This window comes from Nymphalis io, chromosome 3 (assembly GCF_905147045.1).
Source record: "Nymphalis io chromosome 3, ilAglIoxx1.1, whole genome shotgun sequence".
Lineage (NCBI taxonomy): Eukaryota > Metazoa > Arthropoda > Insecta > Lepidoptera > Nymphalidae > Nymphalis > Nymphalis io.
This window is the reverse complement of record NC_065890.1, coordinates 5,646,524-5,662,839: the sequence shown is the minus strand read 5'-3', so window position 1 is coordinate 5,662,839 and position 16,316 is coordinate 5,646,524. Positions and strand designations below refer to the sequence as shown.

General features: G+C 34.5%; 1 protein-coding gene across 9 annotated transcripts in view; it reads left to right on the top strand.

The window, feature by feature from the left end:
* The window catches only part of LOC126781049 (muscleblind-like protein), a 245,292-nt gene that overhangs the window by 181,349 nt on the left and 47,627 nt on the right, over positions 1–16,316 (top strand). For 7 of the 9 annotated variants that reach the window (XR_007670608.1, XR_007670605.1, XR_007670603.1 and 4 more), the window contains exons 1-2: positions 3,258–3,456; positions 10,052–10,742. Coding sequence is in view for 1 of the 9 variants with exons in the window: in XM_050505818.1 (XP_050361775.1) it covers positions 10,554–10,742 (189 nt within the window). In the remaining 8 variants the exon portion in view is untranslated. Of the gene's footprint in view, positions 1–3,257; positions 3,457–10,051; positions 10,743–16,316 lie in introns of those variants that run through there. The other 2 variants (XR_007670602.1, XR_007670601.1) reach the window with 1 other exon arrangement.

Below are 16,316 nucleotides of genomic sequence, written 5' to 3'. Positions count from 1 at the left end.
AATTTCTTACATTTTCTATATAAAACATGACCTTGACGCTCATTTCTTACATTATAGAATAAACTTAAGATTTTTTAGAAGCTTAAGTTTCGTACAAAATATTCACATACACGCATTCAATATTGCCAACGTGGTTAATTTACGTTCATTTTGAAATTCTAAGAGATAAGTGCCATTAAGCAACAAGGAATCAGATGAGGCGAGTTAATTAACGTTTATGCACCGTCATCCAGCAGGTACGGCCCGCGGTTTCACCTGCGTTGTGACCTGCGAGAGCGATTTCCTTTTACCATTTTTAATAAATACGGGAATAGCTATAATAAAATACTCAATTTTAAAGGGTTATTTTGTTGAAACTTCTGTACTAAGCGAATAAATGTTTATTGAATTTATTAAGCTTCAAATTTTGATATTTTTAAAGAGAATGCTTTATATAATTGTAATAAAAAAATATTTTTCGTAACTTAAATATTTTTTTACAAAGAGATAACAAGATAAGTGTGTCTCATATTTTATTTAATGAACATAATATGATTTTTTGTATATATTTTTTTAAATTAAATGTTAATAATATATAAAAATGTATAAAATAAATCGCGAATTATACCTTCATGCTCCTAACTCAACTACGTCAATTACAGCGATGCGCTTCAAGGAAGCTAACCAATTTCTAAATTCTTCGTACATTTAATTTAACTTAATTGCTACATGGCAGCGGTGGACCGAGAATTTTAGCCTCTTTGTTGAAAACGCAAATAGCAAGTTTATCATCACCAATTCGAAAGATTTAATATTATGTTCTATTTTTCTGATCTCATAAATTAATTTTTATTAAAGCATATAATTAAACAATTGTATGTCACACTTTGCGTATGCTCAATCTTAATGAATGATACAGGAAACTCGGCGCGTGCGCAGTGAGTTGATGTGGAGATGAGATGCGTGGGTGCACCCCCGCGGGCTTATTTATTGTTCAACAATTGGCTATTTAATGTTCAGATAAGATGCGACTTGCTCTAAATAATATAAATAGGTCGGATGTCATAATTAATCAATCTTAGATGGCATTTTTGTGTTATGTGAAGACGAAGTAATGATAGTTTCAATGGAGGCGTGAAATGTGGTGTAAGATTATCGCCTGTTCGCGAATGGTAAACGAATTTTCAATGTGTGTTGGTTATATTGATTGTAAGATTGTGTGAGTGCTGCGTTTGGCGTGGGACGGAACAGTGCATTTTTTGCGGGCATAAGATGAACGGCAGTTCATTGAACTTCATCGTCTCGAGGACACCGAATTCGCCAACGAAGCGCATCTTCCTTAAATTACAATTAATTAAACATTTGCCAAAAATATGAATTGTTGCTAATTACTTTATTTAATATATTAAATTAATAGAAAACAATACTGAATGCTTCTATTTATCAAGTTGTTAATCATTAATGAATTTACTTTAATTATGATATGAATTAAAATGCTTTTTTTTCTGTATCACTTTAAATACTAAACACAAAATCCGTCAGTCAGCATGCATAAAATAAAGTTTAATTATACGATACTTAACTAAAAATGATTGCCATATAATATATTTATTGCCGATTTAGATTATTTTATTACTATATGAGCATATTCTAATAAATAAATGCAATACATGTTTAAATATTGCATGTTTAATTAAACATATACTGCTTTCAGCATCATTTTTTTATACGTTTATCAAATAAGCGAAATGTTGACAATACTTGACTGAAAATTAGGCGTTCGTAGAACAAATTAGCTGTATAATATGATTTGTTTAAAAGGTTAATAAACTCTCTTTTTCTTTTTGTGCGATACAAAGCCACGTGGCACGTAAAATGTAATCTTATAAAATGTATTACGCTATTAAAATGTTAAAAAAATAAACGTTTCGAGACGAGACGGCCGCAAGAAGTGTATAAATGAGCCTTTAGAGTTTAGATGTCACGCTCGAAGGCGCGCGACGCAAAAACGAGCTCACGTCGTCATCGCATCGTGACTGCGGTGCGGCCTGCACTGTCTTGTTGCATACTCGACTACACGGCTAACAAATCATTCCAAATTTGTCTGAAATTCAGTGTGCAAATATAAAAGAATATTGCGGTCTGCTTGATTTTTACGTTGCAGATTCGAGATTGGAACTTCTAGTCAATACAGTTTACCTTATGTAATGTCCTCTCCGATTCTGTCCGATTTTATAATGTCTTCGTTTTCTATTCTGTCTGTGCTGTCTTTCCCATATTCTTATGTGCTGACTGCACTTTACTTTTATGTAATAATGTAACGTAAATTGTCAGTTAGCATTTACGGCGTATAAAAAAGTATTTACTACGCCTTATGACTTGTGTATTTTGTATTTTGTTACTTTAGTAATTCAAAGTGACTAATTTTATAATTCATTTTCATACTGCCGATTATTTAGAAATTTGTTAATACTAATTTAGTCTCTTAAAGACGTAAGATCAATATTATAAATATACATTATAAAATTTTCTACGTTACGTACTGATAGAAAATAGTATTCCTTAAAGACGACAAAACACTAACTCAATTGATCCATCCCCCGTCATTATAATTACGAATTTCTACATTATGATAATACGAATTTCATGGATTTGTTCCCATTCGAATCCAGCGCGATATTGTGGACGGTTTGCGTGTCCTCGGACAGGTCACGCGCAGTACGCAAACTTGTTCCAGCGCACTTTCACCGTGCTTCGCCAGCGCCAATCTTGCGCACTCGCTTACACATCTGAATAATGTCCTATTCTTGCATGCCTCCTTTAATTATGTTTATTATAATCCTTATGATTTATATGACTACTTTTTAAAAAATAATGGGCTTTGCATTTACCTAATTTTTTTTTATATTTGTAGCAAATGTTTTCATAACAATTTTTTGCTAATAAGTTACAGTTATTATGAAGTCTAATTTATTGATTGTTCTCCTTTTAAGTTATTTCGATTATAATAAGTCGTCATACAAAACACATTGACCGGCTTAAACTATACACAATCAACGGGGCGGGCGGAAGTGTGGCAGTGGCGAAAAGCTCGCAACTGCATGAGAGAAAGGAAGCGGCGCGCCGCGCGGCGTGATAAGGCAGCCGGCTGGCGTCGCGCGTCGGGGTATGGGAGGGGGCGCGGGAGCGGCGCAGCCGAGGGGTCGGGTGCGGGGTAAGGGGTGCGCGCGCAGCGACGCCCCGCGCCGCGCCACTCGCCTCCCGTCAGTCGCCTGCCGACTCCGCTTGTGCTTGTGTGACTCGCGCCGCTCTGTGCACCGCACTCGTGCTCCGATCACGACGCGTGCCGCCCTACCGTGGCCGCGAACGCGACCTCTACGCTACCGGCGAATCGTTTTTCCTAACTTAGTGCGACTTGCTATGATTTGACTTTTGGACATTTGCGCTCCCTTACCCGGCTTGTTTACCCCTCATCATGTAAGTGTTACCGCTCATTATATTAGAAACGTTCATAATTATTAAATTCGTAACTTGCGTTAAAGTGAGCATCGTGAAAGTTTGTGAATAAAACTAGTGTTTCTATGGTATCATTCATTTTTATCGTGTTCTTGTATATGCTAGTGTTCTCATATTTTGTGAAATCGGAATTCTATTGATGGCGTTTTATGAAATTCAAAGGAAAATTAGCAATAATAGCAATCAGTGTCCGAGTGATATGCGTTAGTTCAACGGTCGCTCAGAAGTTGTCTGCGTCCCCGCATGAGAGCTTTCGCATTGGGTAACTGGACCCACTCAATGCATTGACGAATGCGCTGCTAGCGCTTTTGCACGAACTCCAAAGTTAAAAAGCTCCCGTATTTCTTACTTTAATAAGCCACCAATACAAAGTAAAGTACGGCATAGCCTACCGATTGTCATGTCCTTTGGTGAAAAAAGAACATGAATTACGTCATTCGGAAACTATATTTTTATTATTTTTATCATAGTTGCTAAGAAATGTGTCTGAAAGTGGTATGTATATTTATTAAATTTAGTAAAATTATCTATTAACTTGTCATTTTTAAACGTCACGTATAAAACATTATTAATTGCTTATTTTATGAGCTAAAAAAATATACTAAAAAGCGTTCGTAGTTTATTCACTTTGATGACGTCTGGTCACAATTCCAAATGAATAATTTAATTTTTTTATAAATAATTCATATCTAATCTTTAAATAAATGTTAAAGTTGTGAAAACCTCCACAAATCTTACTAATGCAAAGATAGCCATTATCGAATATGATAATTTAGAGATAAATCTCCACCAGACGGTGGAGAGATATATCTAAGAAGCTTTGTGGTGAACAGATTTTAGCGATATTTTATTACAATCACATTTAGATTTTTATTCCCTTTGCATCCTAAAAAAAAACTAAATCGTGAAACATATTCAATCTTCACATTCCCAAATAAAATATAAAAAATGTAATAAGCAAGTCTATACAAAAAATCATATACGTTAGGTGATATTCAGTTTTCAACCATTAAGTCATTTAAAATATAGAAAGGGTTAACAATTAACGTTACAAATTGTGCATGTGTTATTTTTGAAAATTCTCGGTATATTGGATCAGCTAAACTCGACAATGGTCTGTTTGCACCGTTTCATCTACGAGGGTAACAGCTGGCTCCGCTACCTGCTCACAACAATGAAACCTCTGTCAATAGAGCTCGCTCTACTACAATATTTTTGTTTTATTTTATTATTTTAAATTCTAAAACCGCAAAAAAGCATGAGAGGCTATGAAACTCTTTTATATTCAAGCTTTTAAAAAAAAGTTCTTCAAATAAAACGCTTTTCGATGTTACAAAAATGTTAAGCCCGTATGAAAATGAATAGAACTATCATGCCCGATGTTGTTTCCCTGAGATAATTGAAATTAGTATAGTTGTGATTGTTTTATAAAAATATACTAAAATCCAAGTGGACACTTATAGTTGTTATCTCAAAGATTTTTTATCTTATCTGTCTAAAAAATAAACGGATATGAGACACGGATCCAAGCTGCAGATTACTCGACCAAATTAATCACTGATAAGAAAATGTTACGTTAAAGATAACTTGCCTGTGTTCTAATGTCATTAAAAATACAGACAAATTATAAATTTCGCAAGCAAAATTCTTTAATTTCATTATCAAAATATCCGTGAGACATTACACAAATACATATTATATGCATATTTGAGAGTAAAGTGACTTGTGATAAACTTTACAGATATTTTTGTTGTTGATGTGTTTTTGTATCGTCTTCGACGCTATCAGTTTAATGTAATGCTACACGAGGGCTCCCAACTCCTCAAGCAGTCCTCGCACCATGTTCGATAAGGCGTGCACATTAACGACCGTGTTGCAGCGATAGCGCCGGAATCGTGTAATTTGCGCCTCGTAAATTTTAAACCGTCGCAAATTTTTCGCCTCTCTTGCTAATTACTAGTCTGCTAGCGTCCCCTGAGGCTGCTTAATGTGCTTCGTACATGTCCCGAATGCGAGAGCAGTTCTGGTTGCAATCTGCTCCGAACAGGTAACAATGGCCTTTGTTTTGACTGCCGGAACTGACCTACGTGCTCGACTAAAATTTGATTTGCTTTGCACACTATTTGCATCCATTTGTTCGGTCTACGTAAGTCATATTTTAATCTGCCAGTGTCACTTTTTATTATATAGAAGAGAAAATTATTATTAAAATAATATGAAACTTAATTTCTTTAAATCTCAACGTCTTCAATTGTTCTTGTTTCATTTTGTGGAAATCTCGTACAATTCAGTGAAATTATGATTTTAAAAAGGTCTTTAAGCTTATGAGTCAGCAAACGCGTGGCCAACGAATGTAGAGCCGTGCGCAGAATAACCAATGACGATAAACTTCGCCGACGACATCTTATGAATCTAGACTTAATTCTCCTCCCCAATGTTTGTATTGCACCAAATAATATTCAATACGTTATTCAAATAAATATACAGCTATTTTTTAAACAAAAAGTAAAGGTGAGGCACCGAGCACATTACTTTTGTTACAATCATAAATCCAAAGTTTTATGAGTCAACAAATAAGACACAAATATGTCTATTTGTAAAAAGAAATTTTGGACACATTGTATTAAACCTATTACAATTATAACTTCGTTTTGTCTTATTCAAAATACATACTTTTATCAGAAGTTTATGGTTTGTATAACCACATTTATAAGATGGAAATTCTGAATTTAAATAAGTATTATTGTTGATTTCTCGTTCATGTGTAACAGAGGTCAATTGGTAGTCAAAATAATTATCTAACAAACAACAGATGAGCTTATGTGATGCTACATAGATAGTGAACATTAATAAAATACAATACAACACAATGCCTAGAACAAATGCTATAATTAAATTATTGAATAATAAATTTGGTGTAATAGCTTAAATTTCATCAAACTTGTTAAACGAGAGTATAAATCTTTTCATTAATTGGAGCGATTAAAAGTTATAGAAGTAAGCGTAAACAAATCAATCAAATAAAACCTTATTAAACTTGTGAAATTATGTAGACGCTCATCGCTTGGACGCATTCACAATGGCCAAGTCTTATTTGAATTTGAGCTGGCAATAGCTTGTAATAGTGAAAATAAAATGATTTATTGTAATAGTGATTATTTGGAGCGTGTCACGTCTGAAATGAAGCGTGTCGAAGGCGACCGTATTGATAGTTTTTGCGTAGCCGGCGCGGGCGTCTGTGGCCGGCGCGAGCGCGGCGGAGCGCGACACCACAGCCCAAGGTCATCTCCCGCTCTTGTCTACTTCGTTTTCCGCTTTATTATTTGATGGCCTCGTCACCGAAACACTTTATCTCCTGGACTATTTGTTGTCCCATTTCGTTTCTGGTCGCTGGTCGTTACTAAGCATAAGCTTGAACAGCAACAACAAAGAGGACCAACGTTAACCAATTTAGTTTTTGTGCTCAGAAAATAAACTATTTTATAATCGATTGTGTTACGGTTTACGACGTAAATGAGATTTTAAATTTAATACTTCCTTGTAGCTGTAGTAATCTTCTGATGCGAGTCTTGTAAACATTTTTATAGCTGTTTTAATAAGGTAGATGTTAAGGAAGACAAGTTAATGAAACGAATGCTTACACGACTCTATTTATTATAATGCTTAATACATTTGTACTATGTTTACTATCAACTAATAAGACCTACAGTAAATCTCTACGTTCATTAAACTTACCACTACATAATAACTTGATTCTTTTTTGCTTAATAATAAAAAGTTACGCGTACAATGGTATGTAGTTCTTAGAAAAAGCTTTTGTTTTAAAAAATTGACAAAACTGTCACATAACTTACTTTAGTAACTACTATGTATACGTGCTATATTTAACACTTGTTAAGAAATTATTCTCTATTCGATTATTCGTAATTTTGTTGCGAAATAATTGGTAGGTTCTATGTTTGCAACATTAGCAATGCTTCAAAAAGTTATAAAAATCGAATCTATCTATTATTGCTGGCAATTTTAAATTCTTTAGAATACCAAAGCATATTGAACCCACTAACTTTTCAAATGATCTTATATTGGAGACGCAGCTTTATGAAAAAAAAAAAATAATAATTTCAAATAGTGAAAATGATTACTTTAGACCAGTTTGTATATATAGTTCTAACATAAAAACGCAATATTAGTCAATAGATAAATTTAATAAGTGGGACAGTCATAATCAACGTCGATACAAATGTCACGTTATAAAGTTCAATCGTGTGTGGGCAACGGCAGCGAGGGAAAGGTGCGGTTGAATGTGGTAATACTAGGCATTAATTTACTCGCATACTTGTACGTTTTGTAATAGGTAGTCATAAGAAAAATTGTAACAATTACTTTTAAATATTGATGTTGCTCCATGCTCGCTCTTTGTATTCCGATTGTCTTGATAGCTCAGCGGTGAGAGCGCCCACCGAAATGGTGGGAGACCCGGGTTCGATTCCTGGTCAAGACCATGGATGCAAAGCAGCGACATGACCGATCAAAGTGTTATTACATTTAACCGCATTATCCGCAACCCTAAAATCATAGTGAAAATTTTCTGTATTGCAATTTGATCGAATCGTCGATCACAAAGGCCCAGCCCAACTGTTTTTCTCCCCCCTTCACACCACCCTCGCACCCGACCGCTTTCACGAGATTCTTATTTAGATTCGCTTCCGTCTGATTGCTCTTGGTAATCTTTTCACTGGGTTATTGAATGTCTTCCCCGTGCGTGTCGAGCATCTAAGAAACCCAGCCAGCGGCGCCTTACCCGTGAAAGGAATCAGACGATATCCTTTGACGCCACTATTCTCAGTTGCTTGTTTAATGCTCGAAATAAAACGATGTCCATTTGCTTTGAGTTTTACTTATACATATTATGTGTGCATTCAATGCGAATACATTTCCGATCCGATTCGTTTCGTTTCTTTACAAATACCAGCGCAATGCTCTTATCATACAAGATGCTGAATAAGAGATGCAAACTTACAAAGGTTATTACTACACGGGGCCCTCGCGTTTCATTGAATGTACATTTATTTATTAGAATTAAACTTAACTGATTTTCACTACCTATTTTTTTACATAATATAAATTAATTTGGTAACTTTTTGATGAAATTGACTTATACTCGTTTATAATTATGTTTTAGAGATTGAAACAATAAGAGTTCTGTTCATCGAAATTATTTCATTCGTTTAAAAAATAATAATAGGATATTATGTGTTGTAATGTAGTAACAAGATAAAATGTTGATGTTCCGATGAGACTTCACATAAGTATGTGTATTAATATCTAAATTTACATATATTTGGTATGACATCACTGTACTGCAAACATGACTGGCATTTTAATTGACTTGTTCAATAACGCATGCTCGCCGTCATAATAATGCTACTACACCTATATCCAACATAAAATTTGAAGATTGTGCACGGTGAGGAGCGCGACGATGCGTTGCCGCACACTGAGCTATTTTCAACTGGGTTATGCTTTAAATAGCGCATTACGATAGGATTTGGTTTCACGAGTTTTTCCCTGTTCCCGGCCCCAGACAGCTACGTTCCTCTTCACGGCGCCCACATAGAGAATGTTTCACCTCTAAAACTCATTGGTTTGTTCGCTCATCTCGTGCGTTTCATAATTTCTCGCAATAGCCCGTGCCTCGATTTTTAGTGTCCAGTTTATATTTTATGTGACTATTAATTTTTGGCTGCAAGTAATTATGTCGCCAGTATTTACGTCCGCGTCTGGCTGGCGTTATTATTGGTACGACACCTGTTTAAATCGCGCACATCATGTTCCCCTAAATACACGTCATCCACCACTGTCCGTCACATATAACAATCAGTGTTTTCATATATATATATCATATTTCGCTATACATAACACATATTCATCAATAATATTAATACCACAAAAGACAAATCGCAAGACATTGAACCGAAAAGATATTTGAGGTATATAAGTAACACATGTACATAATCGTTATTGTGTAGTTAATATATCATATTTAAGATTATGGAAATTATGAACATTTCGGTGTTAAAATTGTTTTGTCAACCTAACATCGTTTTGTCTCTAATCATCTTCACGAAGTCTAACAATATCTTAAAGTGGTATATGATATATTGTTTGGTTTTGTATATAAAAATTAAAGACACAATACTTTGTTGATTTGTTATCAAAAATAAAAAATATTTTAATTTATAAATATAATACTTAACAAAATGAAATGATGTTATTCGAGGTATTATTTTAATAATTATAAGCAATATTTGGTAACTGTAAAATATTAACCAAGTTTTTTTTAAAGTTTAAATGATGTCATTGCCAACTAACAATATATGACGGAGCTAGATGTCGTGATGATTGCCTCGAATACTATATCACTAGCAAGTATATTGACGTAAACAGCGCGGGCTTGAGAACGGCCGCCGCGCACGCTTCCTAACCCGGTAGCCGCTTGTGCTTGGCTCCGGGGCTGACCGCCCGGAGAGTAACCATTGTGTTTTGTTGTTCGCAGAGTTGAGCCCCGCACCGCACCGGCTTGTTCGCTGACCGCCGAGCCGCTAATCTCGCTTTTTTCGCGCCCTACCGTCGCCTGCCCAGACCCACACCGGCCGCCGCCGTCATGCTCGCACATCAAGCACCGCTCGCCCTCTACTAAAATCAACCGTCAACATCGATACGAACGCGTGTGATAATAATATTTTAATACTTGCCTAAATAAGCTTGCAACGTCGGTGTCTTTAATTCTAACATAAATCTAAGATTAATATTTAGTAATTAATATTCGTTGAACCTCGGAATATCGTCGTGGTTTTCCGTGTTCCTTCGCGTGTGTAGTAGTGTTTGTATTAAAGGGTGCGCCAGCGCCGAAGTGGTCGCAGAATCAACTCGCCGCGCGAAAGTGAGAAGTGCATGCTCGGAGCGCGCGGGCGCGCTCGCTCCCCTCTGCATATGCGCCGCACTCGCTCTAAGTAATTGTGCGCGCTACTCCTACTCCCCCCAACAAAGTGGCAACGATGGCAACCATGGTGAACATGAATAGCCTCCTGAATGGAAAAGACTCACGTTGGCTGCAACTCGAAGTTTGCCGCGAGTTCCAACGTAATAAGTGCTCGCGTCCCGACACCGAGTGCAAGTTCGCACATCCTCCGGCAACCGTTGAAGTACAGAATGGAAGGGTCACCGCTTGTTACGACAGTATCAAGGTAAGTTTATATTTTACAGCCTGTTTGCGGCAAATATATTAAAATGTTAACTTACGCAACTATACCATTTTTCATACAATTTTATTAACGCAATAGTTTCCGTATTATATATTATATTCATTTACATATTTAAAGAAAAGATGAGTATAATATTTAATGTTTCCGTATAATTGTGTATAGGTTTCATGGTTTGATTGCTAAAATAATCGATTTAAAAAAAATAGTATTACTTCTTTTTTTAATTTTTATTCATAATTCATTATAAGTATATACAATAACGCAAAGTTCAATGAATACGAATAATAATATACATAAACATTTATACATATAAATTTTCAATGTTTGTAATACACATTGCTTATTCTCTAACTATAAATTTCAGAAAACAAAAATGAAGTAAATAAATAAAGTGTAATATTTAGTTATAGCGTTTACTAAATACTTGAAAAAATAAGTACTTTTAAAATAATAAATTGCGGTGTACACAATACCTTATTTGGTTTTATAAAAAGCAAAATATAAGTTTTCCTTATAAAGGTTAAACATAAAAAGTTAGGTACATAATTATTTAATAAAAGTAATTTAAAGAAGTAACCTTTTATTAATCAATACATAACAATGGGCAAAAATATTATATACTTTCCAGCAATGTTTATACCACTTAAAATATTTCAAATAGAATTAGAAATAGATTTTCTCTTTTACAGACTCTTAAATAGTTAAATGGATAAAAAATCCTAATACATAAAATACATCTTGGTATATTTAATAATATAATGATGTTCGCGACATTTGCCCTGAACAGTTAAGTGTGAGCCATCTCCGTATTTAATTGACTAGCGCTGGAGATTAAATAGTTTGCACAAAAACAACTACATAATTTCTAGAAACCGAATATGTCCTTAAAACGTTACAGTGATTTTCTACTTGAATTAGACAAAGCTTGAGACAACATTTTCACCGCCGCCATTTCGAGCACCGACCTCAATACCAAGGCTAGTCTGAAGTGACGTCAGCCGCCCCACCGAAGCCGTCTACCATTGTATGGGAATTGGCATCGTGCTAACATAATGAACAGAACGATGACTCGACGGCGCCTTAGCTTATTGTAGCCATTCTAGTCGATATGTTCCAAAGTTATGTAATTATTCCGTATCGGGAGTATTTTGCTATTTATAATATACATATCATTATCCTTAATGTCTGTATCCACGTCCGCGAGGCTAAATATTACCCGCTATAACGGTTGTCATTATTATTTATCAAAGTATGAAATATTTTTATAGAATATTTTTAAAAATATTTGAACCGCGTGGCATAACAGTTTATCGTCCAGTTTGTAGGGGCATAACGTGATACGGTGTTATCAGTTCAGTTGAATGACGTGATAATGTGTATGTATTTTGGCGAATGTGTCGCGATAAAAATATTCCGGTATGGTTTATTACATTAGATAAGCCTAGTAATGCATTAAACGATAAAATCAATGATATTTATTATTTATATAATTGCACCTGGCAATGTTGTATAATAATTGCATATTAAATTATAATGAAATACACATATTCATACAAAGATACTAAAATATTATTAAAATGTCATTTACTATATACACATGGTTTATTTAGTATTTCCCTTTGATGGCTTGTTGGGTAATGCGATCAAAAGAAACAAGGATCGGCAGTAGAAGCGTATCCGTTCACTCGACAAAGATTTCCACGGTTGTCGTCTCGATTGTCCGCGCTTTATTTCAATAACTCTTTCAGTGCGTAAACCTTTAAAAGTATCTGTCATAGCCCCATTCTCATCTCCTCCGCATTATCCGTGGGCGCTAAAAGCCATAAGGTCATAATAAAAATGCTAAATAACTTTCGTCGCATTTTGATTTTGCCTTTCACTAAAGATTCAAATTTCATTTAAAGCTTAAATTTATTTATATAACAACTGATTTTTAACTGAATAATATTTCTGATTTATTCATTCTATAAGATAATAGAAATACAAGTTATTTAATTACATCTAAATCTTAAAATAGAATTGATGTATAGATACGTGGAAATCGCAAGCCAATACGTTTAAAGCGGTTATGTTTATCCCGAGACGTTAAACAATAGGCAAGCGTCGTGCATTGTACGGGCTTTTGTGCATCGTGGTATCGGCGTGCAACAATGGGGATGCCGACGTTGACGCCCGTACTCCTAGTGCAGCCAATGCTTATCTTCGATTTTGGTGCAAACTCATTTCCTTACCCGAAAATTGCTAGAAGTTTAGATTATCCTTGTGAATATTTATGTACATTAAATGTACATACATAGTATGTTATTTATTTTGCTGATTACGATATCAAATTACTTTTATGATTCAGATGATTGACCCATTGAACTCGTAACGGTAGTATTGCTACGTCAGTAAACAAAAAAAGTATAAATATATTATTCAAACATTTCTACCTATTCAAATGAAATTAGCGATAAATATTTACCTTTTTATATGTAATAGACAATAACGTTTATGAAATTTACTGCTAACGAAACCATATTTGGCTGTAATTTAATTATTACTCATGCTACACTCGTGTATCGACCCAGAGTTCTAGGAAATAAACCCGATACATTTGCGATTAAGTCCGCCATCTTAGTGTAAATTGTCACATGTTCCAAGCGCAATCGAGAGCTGATCAAACAAGCCCGCCCTCGCCCGCATCCCACCGCACCGCGAAAACGTCTCCCGTGATTAAGCCTTCAATTACGCGATATGACGAGGGGGTCATATTTGATTAGGCTACGTGTTGTGTTGATTAAAACGAGATTATTGACTTATTCACTTAATCTAACCCACTCGCGCCAAAGTCAGCGTAACAAACCGGATTTCGGAATATCACTTCGCATCTGAAAACGTCGTGACTCGTGTCGTCACCTGACATTAAAATGGCCATGAATCATTGACCATGTGTGAGGAGATTATGGACAGAACGAGCGCGATCGTGAAGATGGTCTAACCGCCTACCTGTATCTACGCTAATTACGCCATGTTAAAAATAAATTTGTATTAGTATTATCGCGTTGTATATATTGACATGTAATCATATTGCTTAGTATGTATGTATATTGTGTCTGCTCTTGTGCATACAAAACAGATAGCGACAATAAAGCATGCAGATATTTGGGTTCCCGCGAGGGACATTAAAAACCGTTGTACGCAAACAATGCCACGGGCACATTGCACGTATAACATAAACGTAAATTTTGAATAATTACACTTCTTTTTTCCCACCGTGCTGTGGGCTGATCCGGTTCAACTTCACACTGAAATGCATTACGCAACTATTTTTTTTAATTAAAAATGTTAGCTATATGGCACATGTTTTTTATCCAAAGTCACGTAAGCTTTAATAAAATTAAATTACATAATTGACAAAAGCGTTGATCATCGATTGTGTCACGAATCGGATACGGTCTCGACTACTTGCTAAGTCAACCAGATACTGACATCATCGCGGTTCAACACTTGTTCGTTTTGTTTACCTCTTTCCTCATCAACTAAATCGTGTCTAGAAACTGACGCAACGATTTAGCTTTATATTCTAAACTTTGAAATAAATAATTATTATGTCTTTTACATTCCGGATTTTTTTATCTTTGGTAATTAATTACTGACATACAACTAAGTTTATTTTAACATCTACCTAAAGTATCTAAAGACACTAATCTCGACGACGTCGACTTTTATGTCTCAAAAATATTTTCATAAGACTTTATCATTTATTATTAGAAATATATAAAGAGCCACTTTCTCGTCTTTGTCAAATGTAATTATTACTGTGTTTAACATGCGCTAAATGTCATGATATTTATAAATATTTCAAAATAAAAAGTTAAAATATTCTTGAAAATCGCCGTAATATTTGTATGTTATTTTTATATTGTATTATTTCCAAACGACAATTACCTACGTACGTGGGTTGTGGCGAGTTGTGACAGTTGCACCGATAACCTATGTTTTTCGACATGACGACGAGTCAAAAATAAATTATTGTGTACAGGTCCACCCACGCATCCACTTTCATCACGCCGCAATACGCTTTTAAATAGTACTCGTCTAATATAATCGATGACGCTGCAAAAAATACAAACAAATTGGACAATGTGTAGATAAAATTTATATTTGCAGTATTTTGTATTTAAAACAAAATCTTAATATGACCGCTTATACCGAAACGTAGGTATTTTATTTTAAGTTGTGACACATCTATATGTTTTTATACGTGAACATCGATGTTTATTAAATTATGTTGAATTCTGTTGATGAAACATTTATAATATAGGTAATTAAAAGTTTATTTCGAACAAAAGCGACTATAATAAATTTTTACAAAAAATAGTAGCTTTTGTAATAATCGGGCCTGCGAGTTTTATTTAAAAATGATGAATAAATATTTTATTCCGAACAATAACTTTGAATTGCCCTAACGCATATTAAATTGTTTAAAAAATACTTTGCTAACGTAATCTGTTTTTATTATTTCAAAAGCGAACATCAAAGCGACACCTGACGATTACCGAACCATTAAAATGGATCACTGTCATTGTTATCAAAAGAGGAAAAGGGAACAGAGTGCGCTTTGCAAATCGATAGGCTGGTCTTTATATAGTCCTTTTTACTATTTTTAGAACCTGCTCGCCAAATGTTCCGTTATAGAACATTTAGAGCGTTTAAAAGCTGCCAGTAATCTCGACTTGCGCTTTGTCCGGTATGCCAGAGTTGTTTCACAGGTTGTGAACTTTGCGGCCGACCGCGTGCCTGCCCTCCCGCGCCGATTGATGGCTCTCTCTACCCGCCTATTCATTGCTGCCGTGTTCAGAGTCACGTGGACAAACAATATACAGACCGACTTTATACAAAACATTTCCAACAACCAATTCAAAGACAATCTTATGTTTATAGAATGAGCGTAATAAGACGGTAATTAAATTACCTATAAAGTATGAAATAAATGATTTTGTTCAATGTAGGAATATATTTGTATTATATTTTATTCAAATGATGTTTTTTTTTGTTTCAAGTTCAGATGCCAAAATGACATATATTTTTTATTTAAATCATTTTATAACGATGGTTTGTTATATATATATATCGGTATATATCAAGGTCACTGTTCTCAAACCCGGTTTTAATTGAAATTGAGTAGCAACGAAATGATTATGCTTACATAAATTATAACGACTGTATACATGTGTATTGTGTATATTTTGTCTGAATAACCTGTGTAATATATCCAACTTTATTATCGCCCGTTATTAATTATTTTTCAATATCAAGATTTAAGATCGAAAAAAATAACCAGTTTATATGTATTTAAATGTGCCAATAATAATGAATCGACGGATTGATATAACAATCGTCTTTAAAAAGATATCCTGGAGGTATCGGATTAAAGATTTAAGATAACGTTGTGTATGAAAAAAATATATTTTGTGCTTATTTTCAAATATTTTTATGTAATAGCACTTTTTCAAATTGAGTATTAACAGTTTATATTACATATAATTACTAATTTTCGAATTGTGGTCATGA